This window comes from Gymnodraco acuticeps, unplaced genomic scaffold, assembly GCF_902827175.1.
Source record: "Gymnodraco acuticeps unplaced genomic scaffold, fGymAcu1.1, whole genome shotgun sequence".
Taxonomy (NCBI): Eukaryota; Metazoa; Chordata; class Actinopteri; order Perciformes; family Bathydraconidae; genus Gymnodraco; species Gymnodraco acuticeps.
The window spans coordinates 3,470,192-3,492,459 of NW_022991064.1; the positions used below are offsets into that span (position 1 = coordinate 3,470,192).

The following is a 22,268-nucleotide window of genomic DNA, read 5'->3' on the forward strand; positions in this document are numbered from 1 at the left end:
GTGAGAAGTCGAGTTCCCTTGGGGGGAGGGGGGGCAGAGGGATGGGAGACCAGGTGCATGTTGCGAAAAAGTATTGTTACAGTGGATGAAGGGGGTGGGGGAGGGGTGTCTAAAGTCAAAGATGCATCTTGATTGGGCCAAATTTGACCCAGAGTCACCCAAAACAATGCTGCTGGGTCCTCCCAGACCCGAACACCAAATAATACACTTGTTTTTCTTTAGAGACCTTCAGACTTAGCTAAAATTGTCAAAATCTGTTTTGTAGTGTTTATATAGCTGTTGTGGAGGATATCATGAAGCCTTGTTCCGATAAAAAAAACTAGAGCGTAGTTATTATAGCATTTTAACTTGAAACGGGTCACGGGAGACCCGAACACAACATAAGGGTTAAATAAATTAATACAGCAGAAAAGAACTCCACCAAAGATATCATAACCACTTTTATGTTTTATTATTATTCTTTTTTAATCTTGGGGATCATTGTGCCTGATACAACCCATGCCGTTCATAACGGAAATGAATTGCAGGAGATAAGTGTGTGCAGTAAGAAGTATAAACGTAACGTAGCTTTCAAGTCATGGGGAGTTAATTTTTCAGCCTTTGGATGAAGATTTTTCATTTGCAAATGATAGTGCTGTTCAATTTAATGATGACTAATGCTAATTTAGGACACAGAGATTAAATTATCCCTGGATATTTAATCTTCATTGAGAGGAAACAAAGACGCAGCAACAAAGGTTAAATGTGGATGATGGAATGAGATTTTCTTTAAGGCCAATTTCATTGACATCATTGTGGATGCTATTTCAATCTGAAGTGTTTCTTTCCATAAAACAGAAAAACTACTCAATTTGTACTTTGTGGTATTATTTTTTTTTAAAGAACAGAAGATAAAAGTGTTTTTCTTCAGATTGTTTCGTGCCACAAAACTCAAACATTATTATATGAATGGGAGGTTACTGTCCATATCTTATATAAGACGAATCACTACCAATCACCCCACCCCTTTAATCCTTCTCAGATCCTGCCCCGCTCTCCTTAGTGCTGTAATTTAATTTTGGCACAATTGGATCAGACTAAGATAAAAGAAAGAATGGAGGAACCTGTGGAATGCTGTATTTTGAGAATGCATTAACTGAAGTGGAGTAACATCCATGAACTATACTGTAGGTGACGTTAAAGGAAATGCTGCAGGTGATTACATTAGACAAACCCCTCAGAGATTAGCCAGTTTAAAAGCCCACATGGGGAAACTGGTACAAAATGTCTGATATAGATCTGCTGGGGACAAAGGTCATTATTGGTATGTATATTTGGATTAAAATAGGATATATAAATTACATCAAATGATCACTTATATGTCATTTCAAGGCCTTTTTTGGCCACTCTAGGAAAGTTGAAATAAGTTGTGATGGAAAAAGTTACATTATATCACAATTGAAGGTGATATGGCTCATTGTTAGCGACTCTTTACACATCCAGCAGTTATAAAGCCACCTTATAATTCATTTTAAGATGAGCTCGTTACATCTGATTAATTTAAGTCCATTATTCACTGTGTTTTAGCGCTCTTGTTGGTGTCCATCAGCTACTTACAAAAAAATATGTCCCTTTATCTACATTCTCCTCCTTATCTTGACTGGCTAGTCACTAACTGTGTCTGAATGCTGTGTGGTTCTGACCAAGAAGTGCACAATGTGTTTTTGAAACTGTTTTACTAAAGCTTCCAAAAAGCGATTATAAAAAAGCTGATGAAAGATACTTAATTTGACTATATGTCTCTTCCTTAGTTCTTTCAGATTAATACTTTCTATTGAACAAATAATCCCCACCAGAAGACAATGCATTAAAACTCTTTGATTTGCATTTTGTAGTCTATAAAAATGAAATATTAAAGTAGGGACCAGTATGCTGAATGTATCTTATTAACTGGATTTGTTGGGTACAGAATTGTAACCTTTCAGCTTTAAGCAAAAACTACCAAGTCAAATATTAAAAATGTCTTGCTTCAATGAATACACCTCATGCAGTAGATACCAATCGGTGGAACCAATTATAAGACACACAAAAAGTCAAAAATGCTATCTTCTCTGATTAATTCCGTTCACTGAGGCTGAAAACTGAAACGGAGGAGCAGATGAGCATCAGGGAGAGCGTACAGGGAGCCTGACCGTCATCCTGCCTGTCACAACATGGTCAGAAGTGAGGAGGGCATGACTGATGGGCAGCGCTGCGTCGGCATGGCTAAACAGCAGGCAGAAAAACAATGCTGGCCAAAGGTCAAAGTCAGGGCAGTCACAACAAAACGGATAATCAAAAAAAGGAAACATGTACATGGACTGTGTATATCCATAAAGTGACCGCACACTCACAAGTATCATGACACATATAAATGGAGGTCACATTTACACCGCGAGAGTATACATACATGACAACCTACTCTCTTATCTACGATCTTAAGTGGTTTGTGTGTGTGTGTTTGACTATCTGCCACTATCTGCTCCTCTGATCAACAGGAGGTGCTCTCTCAAGTTTGATCAGGATTTTTTTTTACATTTTAAAATACACCGACATGTTTCAGATAAATACGGTGAGTGATATAAAGACATGAAGCAGTTTAAAACACAATCACACGTATTCAATCTTTACACAGATATATTATTTTACATCTATTAATATTAAGTCTAAGTATTTACATCTAGGTAAGGTGTTACCAAAGTGTGTGTGTGTCAGTCTGCGAAAATAGACATGTGGGTGGAGGGTAGGGTGGGTTTGTTTTGCAAGTATGAGTGGGGATGATATATTATTTAATGACAACCATTTTTCATTAACTTTGTTGTTCTTTAATGTATTTATCTTTTTTTAATATATATATATATTTTCTTTTTTGGTTTTATCTCATTTAATTTGTATTTGAAGCAAGTATATTTTTGGTTTAAAATGTGCATGTGATGTTATTTTTAAAGAGCAACCTACGTTTCATCAGTCCTTACCTCTGCATATAGGCCGGTCGTCACTCCATCCCACGTAGCTGTCTGTGACTCGGAGACAGCTGATGCTCTTTGATCCTTGCAATTCATAACCCTCGTCGCAGGAGAAATGCACCGTGGATCCTCGCCTGCAGTAGATTGCATACCGAGAAAACACATCAGCATTTCCTGTGAAAAACACCTCTGCCAGTGGGACAGCATATAAGATTAAAGAACCAAGAAGAAATGTTCACTGCTAAAAAAAACGATATTTTCTTAGACTTTCCAGGTGTGATTTCAGAAAGTGCTGCATTGTGGGAGTTGGGTGTATCCCATTTGTCTGTGTTACAGCTGACCACTGAAAGAGACAATAGCGGTGACAGGAATGAAACTCCATAATCCCAACGGCAATATCGCCATCCCACAGAGGCAGCCTATTAGTGTGCAGTGGCTCAAATGGTAAGGTATCTGTTATACTGTACACTTCTCTATTGGTTTCGGTTGCAGCGGCTTTATGGGGCATGACTTCGGGTAATCGGCTGAATGCCAGAGCACATTTCAAGATGCAGTCCCTGATTGGTAATAGCTCCCAATAGTTTCCTTCCAGCTCACTGTTGATTCAATCTTAAATGTGAACAAAGCTAAAATCATCAGTACTGCACTGGGAGATGTATTGGGAATTAATTTGGGACTGGATGTAAAAAGGCAGAGTCTTAATATTTCTGAAATATATATTTGTTTTTGTGTAGCATAATGGACTAAAGTACAACTGGATTATGTTGTGCAACCCTGTTTTGCATAATGATAATTGAATACTTAAATACATTTTAAATAAATTCACTTAAGCCCCTGTCACACTGTCCCGAAATTGACACCCGATGGACACACGAATATGGAATTGTGAATTTCGCACGAAGATGGCCCCGAACCACACACGAAGGCAACATTTACATTACATTTAAGACATACAACTGCAATGAAAGTAACAAAAACAATGTTACAGTACTATGATACTGTACTGATATCTTCAGACTTTGTTCTTTACTTTATCAGTCTTTATATGTAGAAAATATTACGTTTTCTCCGTAATGTTGTTTCCATAGCAACAACAACTTCCTGTCAACTCTCCTTCAAAATAATATATTATATCCTTTTTAGTTTCACAGAACACAAATTGGGTTATTTACATAATATATTTACATGATTTTGTTGTGCAATAAAACAACCCGATGGACACACGATAAAGGAAATGTTCAAATTCGGCTGTGATCGTAACGACATCGGGCCATTCGTGAGGGCATCTTAAGCCATCGTATGACCACCGGTGGAGTTTCTCAGGCTCCGGCAGCAACTTCGTGAGCGGTGGCAAAATCTTTGGCATGCCAAAAAATTGCCGAAGGACCTTGCGAAGGTTCATTTTCGTGTTGAATTTGTGTGTCAATTTTGCCCTTCGTAAGGCCATCGTGAGGGCATCTTGTTATCATCGGTGCCATCGGGCATTCGCCCCGATCAGAGTGAGGGTGAATGCACCGATGATAACACGAAGATGACACGATTTGACAAGATGCCCTCACGAGTGCCTTACGAAGTTGCCGCTCACGAAGTTGCTGCCGGAGCCTGAGAAACTCCACCGGCGGTCATACGATGGCTTAAGATGCCCTCACGAATGGCCCGATGTTGCTACGATCACAGCCGAATTTGAACATTTCCTTTATCGTGTGTCCATCGGGTGTCAATTTCGGGACAGTGTGACAGGGGCTTTATGGAGGTTGTCCCTGTTGGGGAAACACTTTCCAAGGTCCATAACTTTGACCCAGTTTATCAGTTCAAACTGTCCTGACTGAGCACACGCACCTGTAACCTTGGCTGCTGTGCTCTCAGTGTTTTGTCTCCATGTTCCAGCCTGTTAGCGTCAGCTGATAGAGGTGTTACGATTCTATCTTGTTATGCAGCATGTTGATTATTCTCTCTGAACTAACTAAATACATGGGTCTGGGGTAGAGTTATTCTGAATTGACGTGGCAACTCTACCGTGAAGTCAGAACCTCTGGCTCTTGGACTTGTGATGTGAATTATCCGGCCGAAGCTCCTAAATAAACCATCAGTGTTTGACATCAAAGTTCCAACTCTCCTCGTGTCTCTCTGAGTCCTGACTCTCCATTGCTACAGAGGTTTCCCTTACAGTCCCAATATTAGAACAGTACATTTAAAACATTTGAAAAGTATTAAACAACTTCTACTACCAAGAGACATTGGAAGTGGAAGTAATTAAAACTCAGATATTATTTAATTCAAATAAAAGAGAACCAAATGGGGAGAGAAATAGTCAACTTTTTCACAGCACACTTTCCCAGAACACCCTTATACATCTTGTTAAATAGACCTTGAGAATTCAATTAGAAAATCTTATTTAAATATACATATTTGCTGAATTGTGACAAAGGGCCAATTCAAAAACTGAAAATGAGGCTAATGAATGCAATATCCACATTAAATACAGACAGAAAATACCGTTGCTTTCAATTTATACTGTATAGCTCTAGATCAGGGGTGTCAAACACAATTTCATCGCGGGCCACATCAGCATTATGGTTGCACTCAAAGGGCCGGTTGTAACTTTAATACTATATCAAAATACATATATAAATATTTTATATATATAAACGTATGTATTATATTACATTATTGCCTCTGCATTGGATTATTATGGGATAGGGTAATGACTTCATAATTAACTACATCCGAAAGCAGAAGTCTAGGGCAAATAATTGCAAGTCTCTTCAGTGAGAATGTCACAAAATGATATTTTTTTAAAAGCCAAATTCTGGAAAAAAATGTAAAATGAAAAGAAAAAGTGAAATGTTGAAGCAAAAATATAAAATTCTGAACAAAATTCATATTTGAGATGCATTGTGGGACATGTAGTTTATGGGCAACGTGCTTCTGTAAATCGACATGTAACCGTATAATAAAAGTATTATATTCTATCAGAGCTCTTGTGGGGCCACATTAAATTAAGTTACGGGCCGGATTTGGCCCCCGGGCCTTGAGTTTGACACCCCTGCTCTAGATGATATAGCCTAATAGTGTCATTATCTTTTTTTCTCAAAGAAAGGCAAAGTCTTAGCAAAAAAAAAAAAAAAGTTATTAATGACATTATCTCCATCAACCTGTACTTGTTCAGTCACAAGTGCTACTAAACAGTGTGCTTATTGAATCATCCTGTAATCATGCTTTTACCCGTAGTCTGTGCCTTTTCTTTTTCCTCGGTCTGGGATGCCCGGGTCTGGACACATGTTGTGTCCCTGCGCTACACCCATCTGAGACACTAATGGGAGAAGACCACAGGGACATTTACTGCATTAAGCAACATTTACCATACATATATTTCACAAGGTAGTTGTAGTACACTTACCTGGCCACTGTGAAATATTGACAGTAGTCCAACCACATCATCACTTTTAAAGAGTCAATAAAGGGCTTTTTTACCCAACATTTGTCCTCTGTATTTCTCAGGTTGCTAGATGTCAATGCAAACGTCGTTACATGATGGGTCATTTGTTTCTTTGTTGTTTATGTTCCGCCCTCTGGTTGTCAATATCAACTTTAACCTTACAGAACAAATGGATAAAAAGTGTGATAAGTTTAATTGAAGCTTCCTTCATCGTTTTGTATTGTCACACTAGAGTAGTGCTTGGTATTTACCCAGCACTACCTTTGCTTCATTAAATCATCCGGCATACTCCTTGATCGTTCAGGTGGTGCTCTGTTTAATCATGTTGCTGGGTGCAAAACAGTGGATGGTGAGGGGCCAGAAGGGGTCAAATAAACGTGGCCGAGCAGAAGGGCCCATCTGACTGACTGGAAGGGGTCAGAGGTCTGCGGGGCCAAAGCAATGCGACACCTGCTCATTGGCTGGGCTGCCAGAATGAGGCAGGACAGCAATGAATCTAAAACAAGGCTCACTGGTGTCAGCAGAGGCAATGAATACAGGGATAATAGACCTACTGTTGAATACACACTAAAGCAGGAAGGTGTTGACTAAGTCAGTGACTGTGAGGCTTTCTCACATCTTTACAGGAGAAACTATATGCTGTCTTTTCACACTAATCAATTGACTGACCCTATAATTGATGTGAACAATCTAAGATACGTTTTTAAAGATCACAAAGGAAAATACATATCTGATTAGCTGCAAACAGTATTGTGTTGTTAGGGAGAAGGTCAGGATGATAAGTTACAAGAATGTTCATTTAAGAACGTTTCTGTTCTTGAGTATTGGCAACACGTTTTTTTATATACGATGAATCACATTTACATTGGGAAACGTTGAAACATTTATAGAGACATATCATTTGTTAAGGTACAAATTATAACGTACACATTGTTCCTTAGTTCTAACAAAAAATGTCTAACAAAAGAAAATTCACTTTCAGTAGAACAAGCATTTCCCATTATGTGCCTTTATTCTATTTAAGGGTCACAGTCAGTCAAATCATGTGAAAAAAAAATAGAAAGAACAGGAGATAGGGACATTTAAAGTGGAAGCAGTTGAAGCGAAAGTAAAATGCATTAAAGCATTACAAAAGAAAGCTCGGGAGAAGTGATTTTACAAAGAGACATTCTGATTAAAAGCAAGGTAGAAGGGGATACATGTAAAATTGTAAATGGCCTTGAGGCAGGATTACCGCTAATGCATCTCTGTTTTGTTGGACAGGTTGTTCTTAAACCCTTCGACATCCCTCTGTGTCCCTCCACACAGGTGGCTCATTTAAACTTGTTTAAGTTATAGATGTTCAAATAAAGCTGAATGGGATAATGAACAGAGAGCTCAGACTGAGGGCGGGGCAGAACATGGGCAGGGAACACTTTCATCGTTACAGAGAGAAGCCAGTGCAATTACTGCTGACCGTTTGCTCCTGGAGCTGCATCTGAAGCACAGACTGAGCGTCCTTTGTGTCTGTGCATCCCACTTCAGTCAGCTTTCACCCTCATCTCTGCTAGAGAAGGACTCTGAACGAGAGTTAAGAGCGGGGGAAATGATGCTGGCATCTTCTTCAATAGACAGACGGACAAGTTGTCAAGGTGTCACCTGTACTATATTTTTAAGAGTGATGCAATTCACAGGTATATTCTCCTGGTCAGGGTATCTTTCTTGCATGGAGTTTGGTTTCTACTGCAGCTACACCTGTTTCAGCATTTAACAGCACTGTGTTAGAATAGCTTAAGGAAAGTGAGATGTAGGTAGGGATGGGTATCGTTAAGGTCTTAACGGTACTACTACTTTTATCGATACCGCTTATCGATAAGGTCCTTTAACGGTACTTTTATCGGTTCTTTTGAAAAAGAAAAAGGTAGACTAACTAAACTAATTGTGAACAAAATTAACATTGCTTTTTATTTAAATTAAATAAATAATATTTCACTTCAAAAGAAACAGCACCAGGGTTGTTGTTGTCCGCACAATTCCCTCCCAGACCACCTGAGGACTCCACAGACCACTGACGCCTTCAGGAAAGGCTTAAAAACCTTTCTTTTTAAAAAGGCTTTTGATTAAACTTTTGTATATTTTGTTTGTTTTTATTAGACCTCCTGTAGCACCTTTGGATTGCTGTGAGCAATGAAAGGTGCTTTATAAATCGAATGTATTATTATTATTATTGTTGTTACTGTTTCATTGTAGCTGAAACTTTAACAGACCCGGTGCATTTCTCCGTCTGAATGTGGTGCACTTTTGCAAGATGTTTAGACAAATTGCTCGTGTTACCGCCCTTACATGCTAAACTCTTATTGCACTTTTGGCAACGAGCATTGTCCACATCGAGACGGGTAAAGTTTAACCACACTTTGGAGCGTGTTTGCTCCGCCGTGTGTGTGTGTGTGTTGCATGCATGTAGCAGCCGCGTGTGCCGTGTGTGTAAACTGCCCCGCTCCCTCACACACAGACGGGGGAGAGAGATCTCTCGTCTGGATTGTAAAGATCGGAAATACATCATAGAAGCATTTTTTTGTCTTTTTGCGTATTAGAAACAACATTTACGACACTAAAAAGATAACGTCGGAGCTTAACAGTACCACAGTCTTTAATAATTCAGCCCCGGGGCCCCTTTAATACCACTCAGTACCCATCCCTAGATGTAGGATCTTTGTATTGCCACTTTTGCTTTTAAACCAATTATACGCACATTTTTTACACAGTATGGATCTGCATGACAATAATCCTAGAGGTATTTGGTCAATTATAATTTGTTTAAATAGCTGATAGAAATTAGAACAACAAAATAATTGTCATCATGTCAAATAATGTTTTTAAGACTTTTGAAATATTGATTCAAGACAATTGTATACATTTGAAGCATTACTTTCTAATTAATAAATAAAATGCTTTTTAAAAGGATCCGCTGCAGCTCTATGCAAACTTGTCAGTGAACAGTGCAATGAGAATAAATGGTAACTGTCAAAGAATATTTCTGTCTTTACTCCTAGATATTTAACCTATTCTGTGTGTTGACATTTACGACCAACCCTGCTTCTAATCTCCCATAAGGAATGTGATAATGCAGTCGTATGTTGATACTACCAGGTTTTATGGCCTAACCTAGCGGGCACAGGGGGGGTTTTACGACTGTGAGAACGCTGGCTTCTAAGCACCACAGATGTGAGAGACATCCCCTGTGTGTCCAGGTGTTTACGCCCATCCCCAATATGTGGATTTGACTCTCTGTAAACTAGTTAAAGGGTCTACCAAGATGCGAGGCTGATCAGATTTGACATGGCAACCCACCCGTGCAGTCAGAACCTTTGACTGTGTGACTTGTGATGTGAATTTCTCCGGCTGATACTTGTATTAAAGATCCGTGTTTGACATCAGAACTCCTGCTCGTCCCGTGTCTCCTTCATGAGTCGGTGACTCCCACTGCATTGCTACACAGAAGTTTCCTCCACAGTTTCTTGCCAGGGATTTCACCGAAGATATATATGAAGAAAACTACATTAAAGTGAACTATAATAGAAGTTGCTTTCCATTGTGCAACACTGTGACCGATATACTTCTGGCCACACTCGTATATTAAATAGGTAGATGGAGCTTTTCTTGAGATGAGATGATGTTGAGATAAAATGTTATTTCCAGAACCGTATTGAACGGCAAAGTTTGTTACTTACACACTGATATCTTGTGGTGATTGTCTTTGCTAGGCAACATCTTTACACCTCGAGACTTAAGTTCAGTCATCTTCTTAACTGTGGAGGGAAACAGAGCAGAGACGTATAAGACAGCAGGAAGTGCAATAATGACACCCACACATTACAGCAGAGCCTAAATGTCTGCAGCAAATACACTATATAATACATCATGTTCCACACATCACTGCAGACATGTTATCAGCAGTTTGGACAATTGCAATTAAGCTAAAAAAAAAGGTTCTGCCAAACAACAAATTACCTTAATTTTGTACTTTTCAAGAGATCTACAAATGCATAGTTTAACACATACAGTAGATGAAAATAACTAAACAATGTACATTCTCTTTGCATTCGTGTAGATAGAAAGTTACAGGGAATAACACTATTATTACATTAAGAAGGTAAGAGAGAAAGGGTTAATTAGGAGAAGAAACACAGTATACTATAAAATGATGAGGTAAAAAATATGTATTTTAATGATCAGTGCTGAGAAGAAAAAGTGGAAGGCTCATCTAAATGCATAATGAATCCGAAATTAAAAAAACACTCAGCATTGTCTATGTCCCACTCATCATATTTCTTACAAAAGAACGTCACTTGTTTTCCATAAATGTTTGCTTTGCTCAGTTGCAGCTGCTTGGCAATTCAAAGCTTATCTGAGTCATGTCTCAAAAAGTTTGTTTGAATATGTCTGGAAGGAAGAATCATAATGCAGAAGCTTTTCAGATTGCAACCCTGATTAGAAAAAGGTATTATCAGATTTCTAGTAAGAGGACTTGGGTTGAGGCTATTTCCTGTACCACGCAAATTTAAAAACACTAGAGAAAAACATATGAAATAAATAGAGCCTAAGAGGATATTCAACAGAGAGTAATTTCATTACTGCAATATGCCGTTGAAGCACGGGACCTGTCATGATGAGAATGGCTGGTGGGAGGTGGGGGATGGGAGAGTGTTTAATCTAATTAAAGTGTTAGCCTCCCACTTCCCTATGATCTTCTAAACATATGTATCCACTATTAAACCTGTAAACCCATAGGTTCGCCGCCTTGTCTTTTCCATATTCTTCATCTATCGCTTCCTCTCTTTCTCCTTTTTATCCCTTCCTCCTCCTCATCATATTGTCTCTGAGATCTCCAGCTAATGGCTAGCGGTGAGGTTCTCAGTTATCACCTTTTCTGTGGAAGAACTAATCATCTTCCCCTGCTCATATTTTCTAAAATATTACCTCTACTCTGCCAAAATGTGTCAAATGATTTCACATGCAGCGGGTAAATGGTAAATGGACTGTACTTATATAGCGCTTTATCCAGTCTTTACGACCCCTCAAAGCGCTTTACATACTACATGTCATTCACCCATTCATACAGAGCAGTGTAGCTTACTCTAGGAACTAACATTCATACACCGTTGGCCATGCCATCGGGAGCAACTCAGGGTTAAGTATCTTGCCCAAGGATACATCGATATGTTGGCTGTACGGTTTGGGATCGAACCCACAACCTTCTGGTTGAAAGACAACCGCACTCCCTCGCAGCCACAGTCGCCACTGTAGGTAGTTTGAAAACTTGCAAACAATATAAAGAACATTACGATAATTTAAGAAAATGTAAGCTCATTTGCAACTGGGAATAAGAAGACTGATGTGATTTACTAAATTAGACTTGAACACATTTTATGGAATTCCTGCTTGTGTCTTGAATGTGTGCAAAAAGGGATCTCACTAAGGTACAGTTCACCCCGAGTGCTCAGTCAGAGGCATCGTGCCTCTTAGACTTTGAGTGTCCGATATGGGAAAAGTATGACTTTTTTCAAGGCTGTCAGTGACTAGATGTTTGTTATTCTTGTATAAGTAAAACCTATATTCACATTTGGCCACCATACATATTCAGATGTATCCTAAAGGGGACTCAGAATATCCAAATCAAATATGATGAAAATTCAGTAATTATTTGCTGATCTGTAAAGCTGGGACACATTATGAATGATGGTCCTTTTAAAACATCAAAACCACTCTTCATCTTACCTTGGTACTGGGCGCTGAAACCTCTCAACTTGTGGTTGCCGTCAGAGGTAAAGTGCAGCCGAAGCCAGTTCTTGCTGCTAATGATGGGTGAGGGAAGGTTGGGGCCAGTGAACCTGTAGGCAAAGAAATAGAGAACAGAGATTAGCATGTTAGCACGGTTGCGTTTTAACAAGCAAACATGAAGGCCGCACATTGAAAACTGCAGTTATACCCTGTACATTTGTAAGTGTATTTAAGGTTAAAGGCTCGGTATGAACCATTGCCATCTGTAGCATCAGTTGAAGCACTGATACACTTCCTCAGTACATTGCAAAAGGAGAAGCAATCAGTCTGTTTTGGAAAATCTCAATGTCCCTTTATTAATGTATCTTTATATTTGTTAATTGTCTAGTTTTCAGGGCATAGCCTCATGGACCGTATATGTTGGGAGTCTGATGTTTTACCGTTTTAGGTAAATGATATCCTGTTGTACGAGTAACTGATATTAATGCACACATAATTTCTTGAAAGAGTCATATTTTACTCAATCTATAAACGTCCTTTGCAAGAAGTTTTTGAGCTTGATAGCGATTCTGTTTTGGGCCATAAAGCAATTATGTAATCCATCAGATTTCCAATAAAGTCAAGTCCAATGGCAGACTATATATTACCAAGGCTCGCAGAACCTGCCAGTCTTTCTGGTGATTGTCTTGTTTGTTTATGGTAATTATACTAATGTTTCAAAGTTAATGTGGCCTTTACTTAGAGATGGTAAAATGTTACACCTTTGAGATCTATTAAAGGGAGGGTCTGGTACTCAAGGGGAACTGTAATGTTAACGACTCTTAACCAAACTGTGGCCCAATAAAAAATGCGACCGGGAAGGATCGGCATTGGCATTTGCACAGAAAGGACCCTCCTTTTATTACTTTGAAAAACCAATCGTGAATTATACTCCACAAACACTTAAAGTGCCTCCTGATCTGTATGCTAATGAGGGCTGCTGCTTACAAGGCACTTTTTCAGTTGTTAAAGTAAAAGCCATCTTGAGACACACTAACACAATCTCAAACACACACGCTCATACACATGCAAACAGTGCGCATACATTCCAATTGCCCACCTGTAAATGACATTTCCCAAACTGTGTCCACCTCATCTCCCAAACCTAAATACCAGCATCCCTCTGTGGTAGTTTCTGATTAAACCTCCGACCAGCTCTCATTAATACAGCGGAATCAAGCAAAGAAAAGTGAAAATGTGATTAAATAATGTAATAATACTGAGAAAGAGAATGGAGAAAGGGTACAAGACACATTTTGGAAGCTAATAGCTATTCTTCTTTGAATGCAAAAAAATTGTTTGTGTACTGCCGCTGGGAAAAAAGAATAAATCTGCTTTAAGCATACAGCTCCAACAAATAAGACAATGAGGAGATACTTAAGTCTAGTGAAGATGTTTGGTGGAAATACGTGTCTGCACTGTAGAGCTCTCTTAGGATCAATTAAAAGCATACAGCGGTAGAGATGTAGACAGATGCTTTTATTTTTATGAAAACAGAGCACTTTTCGTTTATAAAGTAAGCCCCTGCTGCAGTGGGGCCCCGGCTTCACTATACAATAGCTTTACGTTTTAGTGAAGGTGAACACAAGGTCACCTGAAGGCTCGGAGACTGTAGGAATGTAAAAATAAGTTTCTAATAGAGTTTTGAAGAACAGGCATATCGAAACCCAAGGGAGAAATAAGACCGTGATTTAATAACGGCATATCAAAACGTCAGTGATTTGGCTTTTTCAACCACACTGCACACAGAGAGATGAATGGAGAGTATGTCACAGATGAAGCTAAAGTGTTTCTCCCGTCTCCCATGGCAGCCAATCTCCTCGCTTGTAAGTCAGTGACACCAATGACCTCAACCCTCATTTAAGAGATTTCCACTGAAGCAAACTTCACTAATCACACAGTGAAATGTTGGAGACTCAAAAGGTTGAGGCCAGAATCTGGAGCACGGTTGGTTTTGACCTTGTGTCCAAAACAGGTGACGTAGCTCCTTTGTAAACATCAGAGGCCTTGATTAAAAAAAAGTGGGTGTTTAAGGTGTAAGTCAAAGGTGAGTATGTTTGTCTGTGCTGTCTGTGTCTTTATGCCACAAACTCACCTGCTTAAGCTTATTTTGGGGCGAATGTTCAAACTAGTGTAAGGTTTTAGTACTGCACTATAATATTATCTTTTCACTCGACACAAACTGCTTTTTCTGCTTCTAATAATTCAAAAACAACCCAAAATTCATGCACCAAGTTGATTAAACCTGAGAGAGACCTATAATACACTGGGCTTTAAAAGCAATTACATGTAAAGGTTTCATGAAATGGCTTAAGGTATTATCAAAGTGGTATTTTATAAATAACAATAAATATCAGAAAATCAAACATATTCAATCACATATAGTCTCTGGTGTTTACTGGCCTTCTTGCTTCTTTTTAAATGTATTTCTAAACATGTGCATAATTAGGTTATTTATCTGATCAGATGTGTTTCTCCATTTTAGTATGGCCTGGAGGCTGCATGGTGTAATGAAAATGAGGCGGAAATGTAAAGCTTTGTTGTACAACCCTGACCTTGATTTACAACAGCAAGTGCAAGACTGATAACGTGAGTCAGACGCCTCAGGAGATGTTTTAGTTTTATCACTTAAAGATGAAGCATTGAGGGGGATCGTGCAGTGTCTGGCACACATGTGTTTGGAGTGCTACTACTAGGATGGAGAGTGCCAGAATCACCTCTGGCTCTGAGTACATAGCTGCAAACTAAATCTCTCACAAATGAATTACAGTGTATGATCCACACTGCACACAAAGGCCTCAAAACGCCAGTGCCAATATTTAAATGCAAAAGCCCTGTTAGTGTTCCTCCCCTCGTTCACCTTAGGGACACATAAACATGTCCCTTTGAATTAAAGGCCAGTTCCAAACATAACAAGCAAGTTAAACACCCACTTAAGAGCGGGATAAACTGTGGCAGAGCCAGAGGATAAGGAGCTGACGGGTATGCCATTACGGATTAGGAGATTAATAAATATGGGATAAGGGTTTAAAAGGCTACCATAAATATCATTTTGACACCTCTGCCTTTTACCATTTCACTGTTCCCCCCTTTTTGCTGAAAACTACTCCCTTTTCACCTCGCTCTCTCTCTCTGGCCGACCATATTCGATTTTATGTGGAATTGTCTTGAGAGCGCAGAGCTAAACCAGTTTCCATTTCCAGGTCCCAAAGCTCCTAAGTCTGACTCAGACTTTTGATGATTGTCCAAGGAATGTATGTAGGGCAAAGCAAGGTGATAGAGGCAGCCAGTGGTGTTGATGACTGAGGGGAATGAGCTCAAAACCATTCACTGACCCACAGAGCTCTCTGAGAAACAGCTAGGCTTTGATGCAGCTCTTTTACATTGTATTCATAAAATGGTTGGACAAGATGAAATGGATATGAAATGGTTTAACAGCTGCACACACTTAATAGGTGACATCCTATTTGTGAGTATCTGAAGTTGGAATTGCTAATCCTTGTTGCTCAAACTTGTCTTTTCACTGTCATATCATGATTGAGGGTTTTAGGGCCAGTCAAAACTCATTTATATAACACGGGCATAGAGATACTTTCCATACTGATGAGATGTGACTCATTCAATTGTTAATGCCTTTCAGGATTTTGAACAAAGGTCATTGTCATCATGCAATTCAGCAACCTTTCCCAGTGGAATGGGTCTATGTTCTGCTTTATATTCATCGTTTCATGTCGTCTGTTTTCTGTTTGAGGGGCAAAGGTGTCAAATTACTCTTTGCATAATCAGTGATGGGCGGAGTTTAGGTGTCAAAGGTGACTAGCTCCACATTAGGATCAAACGCTTTAAATGACCATTCAAGTAATGAGTTCATTGTGAAGAAGCATCAAATGACCATATGTGTTCATGTGTAGATGCTTGCTTGCGTGCAGAGGGATGAAGAACGTCCCCATTAATAGCAGCTACTTAGGTAGATCAATCAGAGCTCTGCTCAGTATGCAGGTCCTGCTTACAGCAGAGCGGGGGTCACAGTGACTTTAAGCCAAAACTTTCAGCATTTTAATGAGGCTATGTGAATTATAGCACAGGTCCGTTTATCCAGATGTACATGCAGGCACACAAACACACACTCCAAACATTCACAGTTCCAAACAAGTAGGTGGATATCAATATATATTTATCTTTACCTCTCTCTTTCTCGGTCATACTTTCTATTGCACACACATACACACACTCTGAGGTAAAACTAATCAGTGTTGAAGACCCTTAAGACCAGGAAGGCAGTATTAAAGCTGTGGCAGTGGAGCTGTGACCTTCAGATGAGAGCAGACACACACTGGGGGATTAAATGAACCAGCAGAGCCCCCAGCTCAAAACAACATAGACCCCCTCAACACTGGTCATTTCTTCAAACAGCAACCACCCAGGCAGTAAAAACTATCAACCCTACAATAGAGTTAAGGCAAAAGTTTGAAGAGAGGCCTTGAAGGTAGATACAGTATGTCTCATGGGTCGGTGGTGCATTGGACTGAAGCTCTGAGGACAGAAACAACGTATTTTCAGAGGAGGCTGAAATCTCCACTGGCCAAGCCATCAGCCATCAGAGCCAACATGGCTAATCTTTCCTTGGTCCGACAGAGCCAAAATGTCTGTTCTTCATCTGCCCCTGTCAGCCCACATGTTTTATTCACGAGGGACCTTTGGCCCTATCGGAGAACATTGTTAAATCTTCTGAGGGATTGTTTTCTTCCTCTTTCCACAACTAATGTTCTGCCTTCACATACCATATAATGCTGATTGTAGGAAATGTCCTTTAGGGAAGAGCAACACACCAGCCTTAATCTTGGCTCCCTTCCCTTATTCCTCGGTACATCTGCCATATGACCTTCCCATGATCCTGAAGAGTTCATAAGTAACCGTCAAACACTCCACCTCAGTCACGATAAAGATTTATTTTCAAAGACGGGATAATACAAGGGTGACTGCATATATGCCCTTCCTATTTTAATATCCATGCAAATTAAAAGTAACCTTATTGGCTACTATGCCATGCTGTTTCATTTATTTCACCAAAGAGAAATGTTTAGTACCCAGCCAGACCAGTCTCAAGATGAAACAGAGTGAACCTCTTCACATGTCCTTCATGTCTTGAAGGACATGATAATCATATCAAACTAGAAAATGCATTTCCTGCAGAAAATGCGTACGAATGCTGTAAACTGTTAACATTTATGGCTGAATTTAGCTAAAAATGCAGAAAAAGCTGAATATGTTATTAGCTGAATGGTAGCTGCTTTTAGCTACAAACATGCATCCATATTTATTTATTTATTTGTAAGTAGATTCGAAGATACCTAATTTCTGACTGCCGCTAGCTGAAGCTTAGTTGCTAGGTTACTAGCTGCGTGTTCTCCGATAAGGGGCCGGGGGGAAATCCATGTTGATTCATTTCAATACAAATTGTTGGGGGGAACTGAAAGGCTCTTACCGCACTGGTTACTTTTCAGCCCGGACATTTCCCCCAAAACACATTTAGACGCGATCGCAACACAGAAGTACCTTTCAAATCATATTTTCTTATCATATTTAAGACTTTTTAAGACCCCGCGGGAACCCTGTAAAAGAAAGTAGAGGACAAACACGGACATCGTCAAAAGAGGAGCTTTTCTATTATTTCTTTAATTTCTCCCTTTCTGTTCAGTTTCTTTAAACTCAGCTTACATGATGCTTGGCCACCATCAGAGAGGAGGGTTGGGGAAGACACACAGGCCCTTTAATACTAAACACCCAAACCATGTATCACAAGTGAAAATTAAAATATGCGCACTCCTCAATGTGTGTAATCGTCTGCAAGCGGTATTGGATCTGTGGTTAACGGGAGAGAAACAAATTAGATTCCAAGGTCACTCTTAAAAGCAGCAGTGATAATTGAGCCCTCACTGTAGATCTATCAAACCCAACAGTAAACAAATGCCAATAACATCCTAGGGCCTACTGCAGGGACAGTGTCCTTTCATTCTACAGGCTTGAAGAGATCTACAGGGGAAAATGTGGAGACAGCGACTATGACAGTGTGACAAAGGAAGAAAAGCCAGGTAGAGAAGCAGTTAGTGAACACAAAATTCGGTGGAATTAAATAGGTCATAGTGAAAAAAATGTTTGAACAACTTGTTCTGCTCAACTATTTTGTTCAGCGATTGAACAATTCTGTAGCAATTCAAGGTTAAAACTTACAGTGACTGCATATAATGTGTGTTTATCAAAAAACCATTCACCCCACTACCATCAAAGCTCACTGGGTGATTCCGGAGGAGACGGTACGTCCACACAGCAGCTTTAGACGAATCTTCCACCGCTTCCAACGCTTCTCTGCCCATTGACTTTGAATGGGGATGACGTCACTTTGCCTCGCTTTTCGCCGAACTGCATTGTGGGGGAGCGAAGCGAAGATTTCCAGGATTTCCAGGATTCAAAAGTTGAGCAATGTTCAACTTTTGAAGCTGAGCTGGAAGCGTCAGCCAATCAAATCACGTTTATGCAAATCTGACAGTAGAAGCGCTAGCCAATCAAACCGTGTGTAAGCAGGGAGAACCAGACCGCAGTTCATTTCCTCATATTCCAAACGAGAAATTACGGTAGCAAATCACCCGGTTCTTTACGACCAGAACTATTAACGGGATACAAACCGGAGGAACCAGGCATGGAGGGAGGTGGCAGAGACAGTGGGTGAAACTGGTAGGTTTTCGACTGTTTGGGGAGTTTATATATATATATATATTGCTCGCATAAAATCCCCGGGGTGTTTTGCTTTGTATGTCGGGGGCAGGAGATTCATGTGATTGGTTGTTGGTCGCGTTGCTCGCAAAAAATCCCCAAGCTTTCAGACACGCCCAGCTCCAAGATTTTCAAGATTTTTGAAAAGCTGCTGTGTGGACGTACCGTAACGTTACACATGATAAAATCGTGCACTTACTTTGCTTGGAAAATAGTTGCAAGCAAGCAACCGAATTGTTTTTTTATATTAGTTTTTCAATTGTATCCGAATAGTGAAAATAATAGGAGCAATGTGGGAACATCTGGGGCTAAGACAATTATTGGCATACAGTTCGTTCATTTATTTTTCGTTCTTCATTTATTTAAATACTGTTTACTGTATCGGTAACAAGTGTTACCCTGTTAGGCCTACTGCTACGGCTATGTTATTAAAAGTATTGTTGTTATAACAGAAATATGTGTTTTGTATCTTCAGGTTGTAAAACGTTATAGACGGAATTTGGAACCAGATTTGGTCCCCGGGCGCTGCACTGCGGCTGGGTTAAATGCAGAGGACAGATTTAGTTTTAATGTATGCGAGTACTGAGACAATAAATAAATATAAATCGTAATAGTATGCTCTTTCTGCGCTTCTGCTTAACAGCGTGTTGTCAGGTGTCTCGGAGCGTGTTATGAAAAAAAATGTTATTAAAAAATAAATAAATCTCTCCGCACCGAATATTCGAATATTCGCTGATTACTACCGAATATCCAGACCGCGAAAAATGGTATTCGGGACAGCCCAACAGTACAATATAGCAGCTACGACATATAAGGTACAAGAGAAGATAAAAGTGCTACATAAAGTGCAAGAGGAGATACCCCTGTGTTAAAGTGCATATAGCGGTGATTGCACGTCTGTATGTTTCTCAACCATTATTTTAGTTGACCTTTAAAGCTATTGAGAGTGGGACAATCTCGTATCTCAGCTGGGAGGCTATTCCGCAATGAGCTGCCTTTAACGGAGAGGACATTTTGTCCAAAAGTGGTCCGTCTGTGGTGGACTTCAGTCTCCTCTGGTTTCTGACCTAATGCAGCGTCCAGTGTATTTTTTGTGGATGAATTCCCCTAAGGGTGGGGGGGGCCAGTCCATGTAAAAGCCATGTGATACAACTGATCATAAGTAAAGCTTTGGTAACATTATTAATATATTGATTATTTGTTTCCAATCTAAGAAAGTGAAGGTGTCCGCCTGCAGCTGTTTAAACTTCTAACAATATTAAGAACTGTAGATTCAATATCATGTAGTTTATAATTGACATAATATGCTTAGAACAATGTTTCCCTTCTTTCCCTATCCCTTGCATTACCCTAGCGGTTTGTGTGTATGAGTCAGATATGACGCAGTACTCGAGTAGGCAGGTGTATCCGTGCTAATGATATTGAACCTAGCAACACTGTCAAACCACCCAAACACAGCTGGCAAGTTGTACTCCCATATCAGACGATCCTAAAATAACTACATTGTTATGCTAGGAGAGAATCATGTTGGGGGTTTTGCATGCATCTTGGTTTATATTTATTTTTGAATGCGTGTGATTGAACATAGAGACCATGCACCTTTATAAAAAGTGTTCAACTTATTTACTATCAGATCTTAGCACATCCTTAAAATATCAACTTGTATGCAAAATAGAGTACCTGACAATTATCTCTACCTGTTCAATGTTATAATTGGACACTATATACTGTAGTTTACTATTATTGCTTACACTTTAATCAGGCATTAAATATAGACGTTTAAAATGTGATGGCGTTTTCACTTATGTTGATAAATTGTACAATATAACCTAATTCTGATGATGTATCTCTTATGTATGTACTAACCTCAAATGAATACTGCTAGCTTGAGAAACTGCCCAACATGCGTCGTTTTTTGATTATTTTTAAGGTTCATGTGGTCATAAAATGCATGCATGATTTAATAGGAGCCCATTAGTAACAGCAACTTACTGGCATTCATAAAACTAAATGGCTAATAAACCTAGTATGTTGCTATATAATCTGCTCCCGTGCACTTTTAAAATGAAGTCCCTGAATAGTGCAGTGTCAGAATGTTCCCTTTTAAACAATAAGCCCCCAGGCTCCCACATATTAAAGGGTAGTAGAGTATATAAAGGTCAACGTAAAGTATAGCAAACTAATTAACTACAAGGGGGAAGATATCCTTAGTAATTAAACCAAATCAAAATATATTTAAAGAAAGCTATATGTGAGAAATCATCCTGGTTATTCTTTTTTTTGACCTCTTGACTTAACATCAGACAAGAATGAGAGTGAGAAAAAAATACTAGCAGATCATTCATGACAGGGAGACATTATTACCACACAGGTACTTGAAAGAAAATATATATCACCATGTCTATACTTTCTCTAAATTACCCACTCAAATATAATACTAATTACTACTACTACTATTTTAGCTCTCATATCTGGTGCATGTGTATTCCTATCCTTTGCTATTGTTAGTTACCTGCAATTCTTTACTTTCTTACATTACATGTCACTTGTTATATGCTTTTATTCAAAAAGACTTACATACATTCAGTAGTGTGGGGCAGTGGGACACAAAGTTGCTCTCCCGTGATCCGAAGATTAGCGCACCACCCACTGAGCCACAGTCTCCCTTATTCCCACTGCACTGCTTTTGCTGGCATCATTTTAGAAGGACTCTAAAGAGGCTGCCTGAGCAGACATAAATAACACTAAAAACTCAAAAACCAAAGTCAATTTAGTCGAGTCCATATTGGGAGTTTGCACCTGTTCCAGGATTCAAATAATCCACTTTAAACCATAGGTTGAGTAGCGGTCGCCATTATGCAGAGCGGGTTATGCAGTAATGTTTTTGAATTATTTTTGGCAAGAAATTGTGCTTACATTACAGCCTACTCAGAGCAAATCTAATCACAAAAAACAGCATGCATGTACCCATTTTTGTTGCTTTATTTAGTATGTTGAACCGTGCATTTGTATCCAATCCATCAGATGTAAATGATTGTCAATATACATTTGTGATGTAATGAAGACCAAGTCTGGTTGTATCGTAATCCTTTAAGGGAAAATGTGCCACCTTTTATGTTGATGTCCAATCAGTTTTGATGGTAAAAGCAGTGAAATATGAAATTGATTTTGGAAACAGAAGTGTGTTGGTGTCCATTTTAAGTCCCAGTAGTATTGACCAATCATGTTTGAGCCAGCTTGGTCAGACGCAGGTGAAAGTCTGTTTGGAGAACAGA

General features: G+C 39.3%; 1 protein-coding gene across 1 annotated transcript in view; it reads right to left on the bottom strand.

Moving 5' to 3' along the window:
* The window catches only part of csmd2 (CUB and Sushi multiple domains 2), a 281,630-nt gene that overhangs the window by 133,413 nt on the left and 125,949 nt on the right, over positions 1-22,268 (bottom strand). Inside the window, 4 exon segments of the mRNA XM_034236672.1 lie at positions 2,994-3,118; positions 6,210-6,297; positions 10,134-10,211; positions 12,181-12,293. Of these exon segments, the coding sequence (XP_034092563.1) occupies positions 2,994-3,118; positions 6,210-6,297; positions 10,134-10,211; positions 12,181-12,293 (404 nt within the window).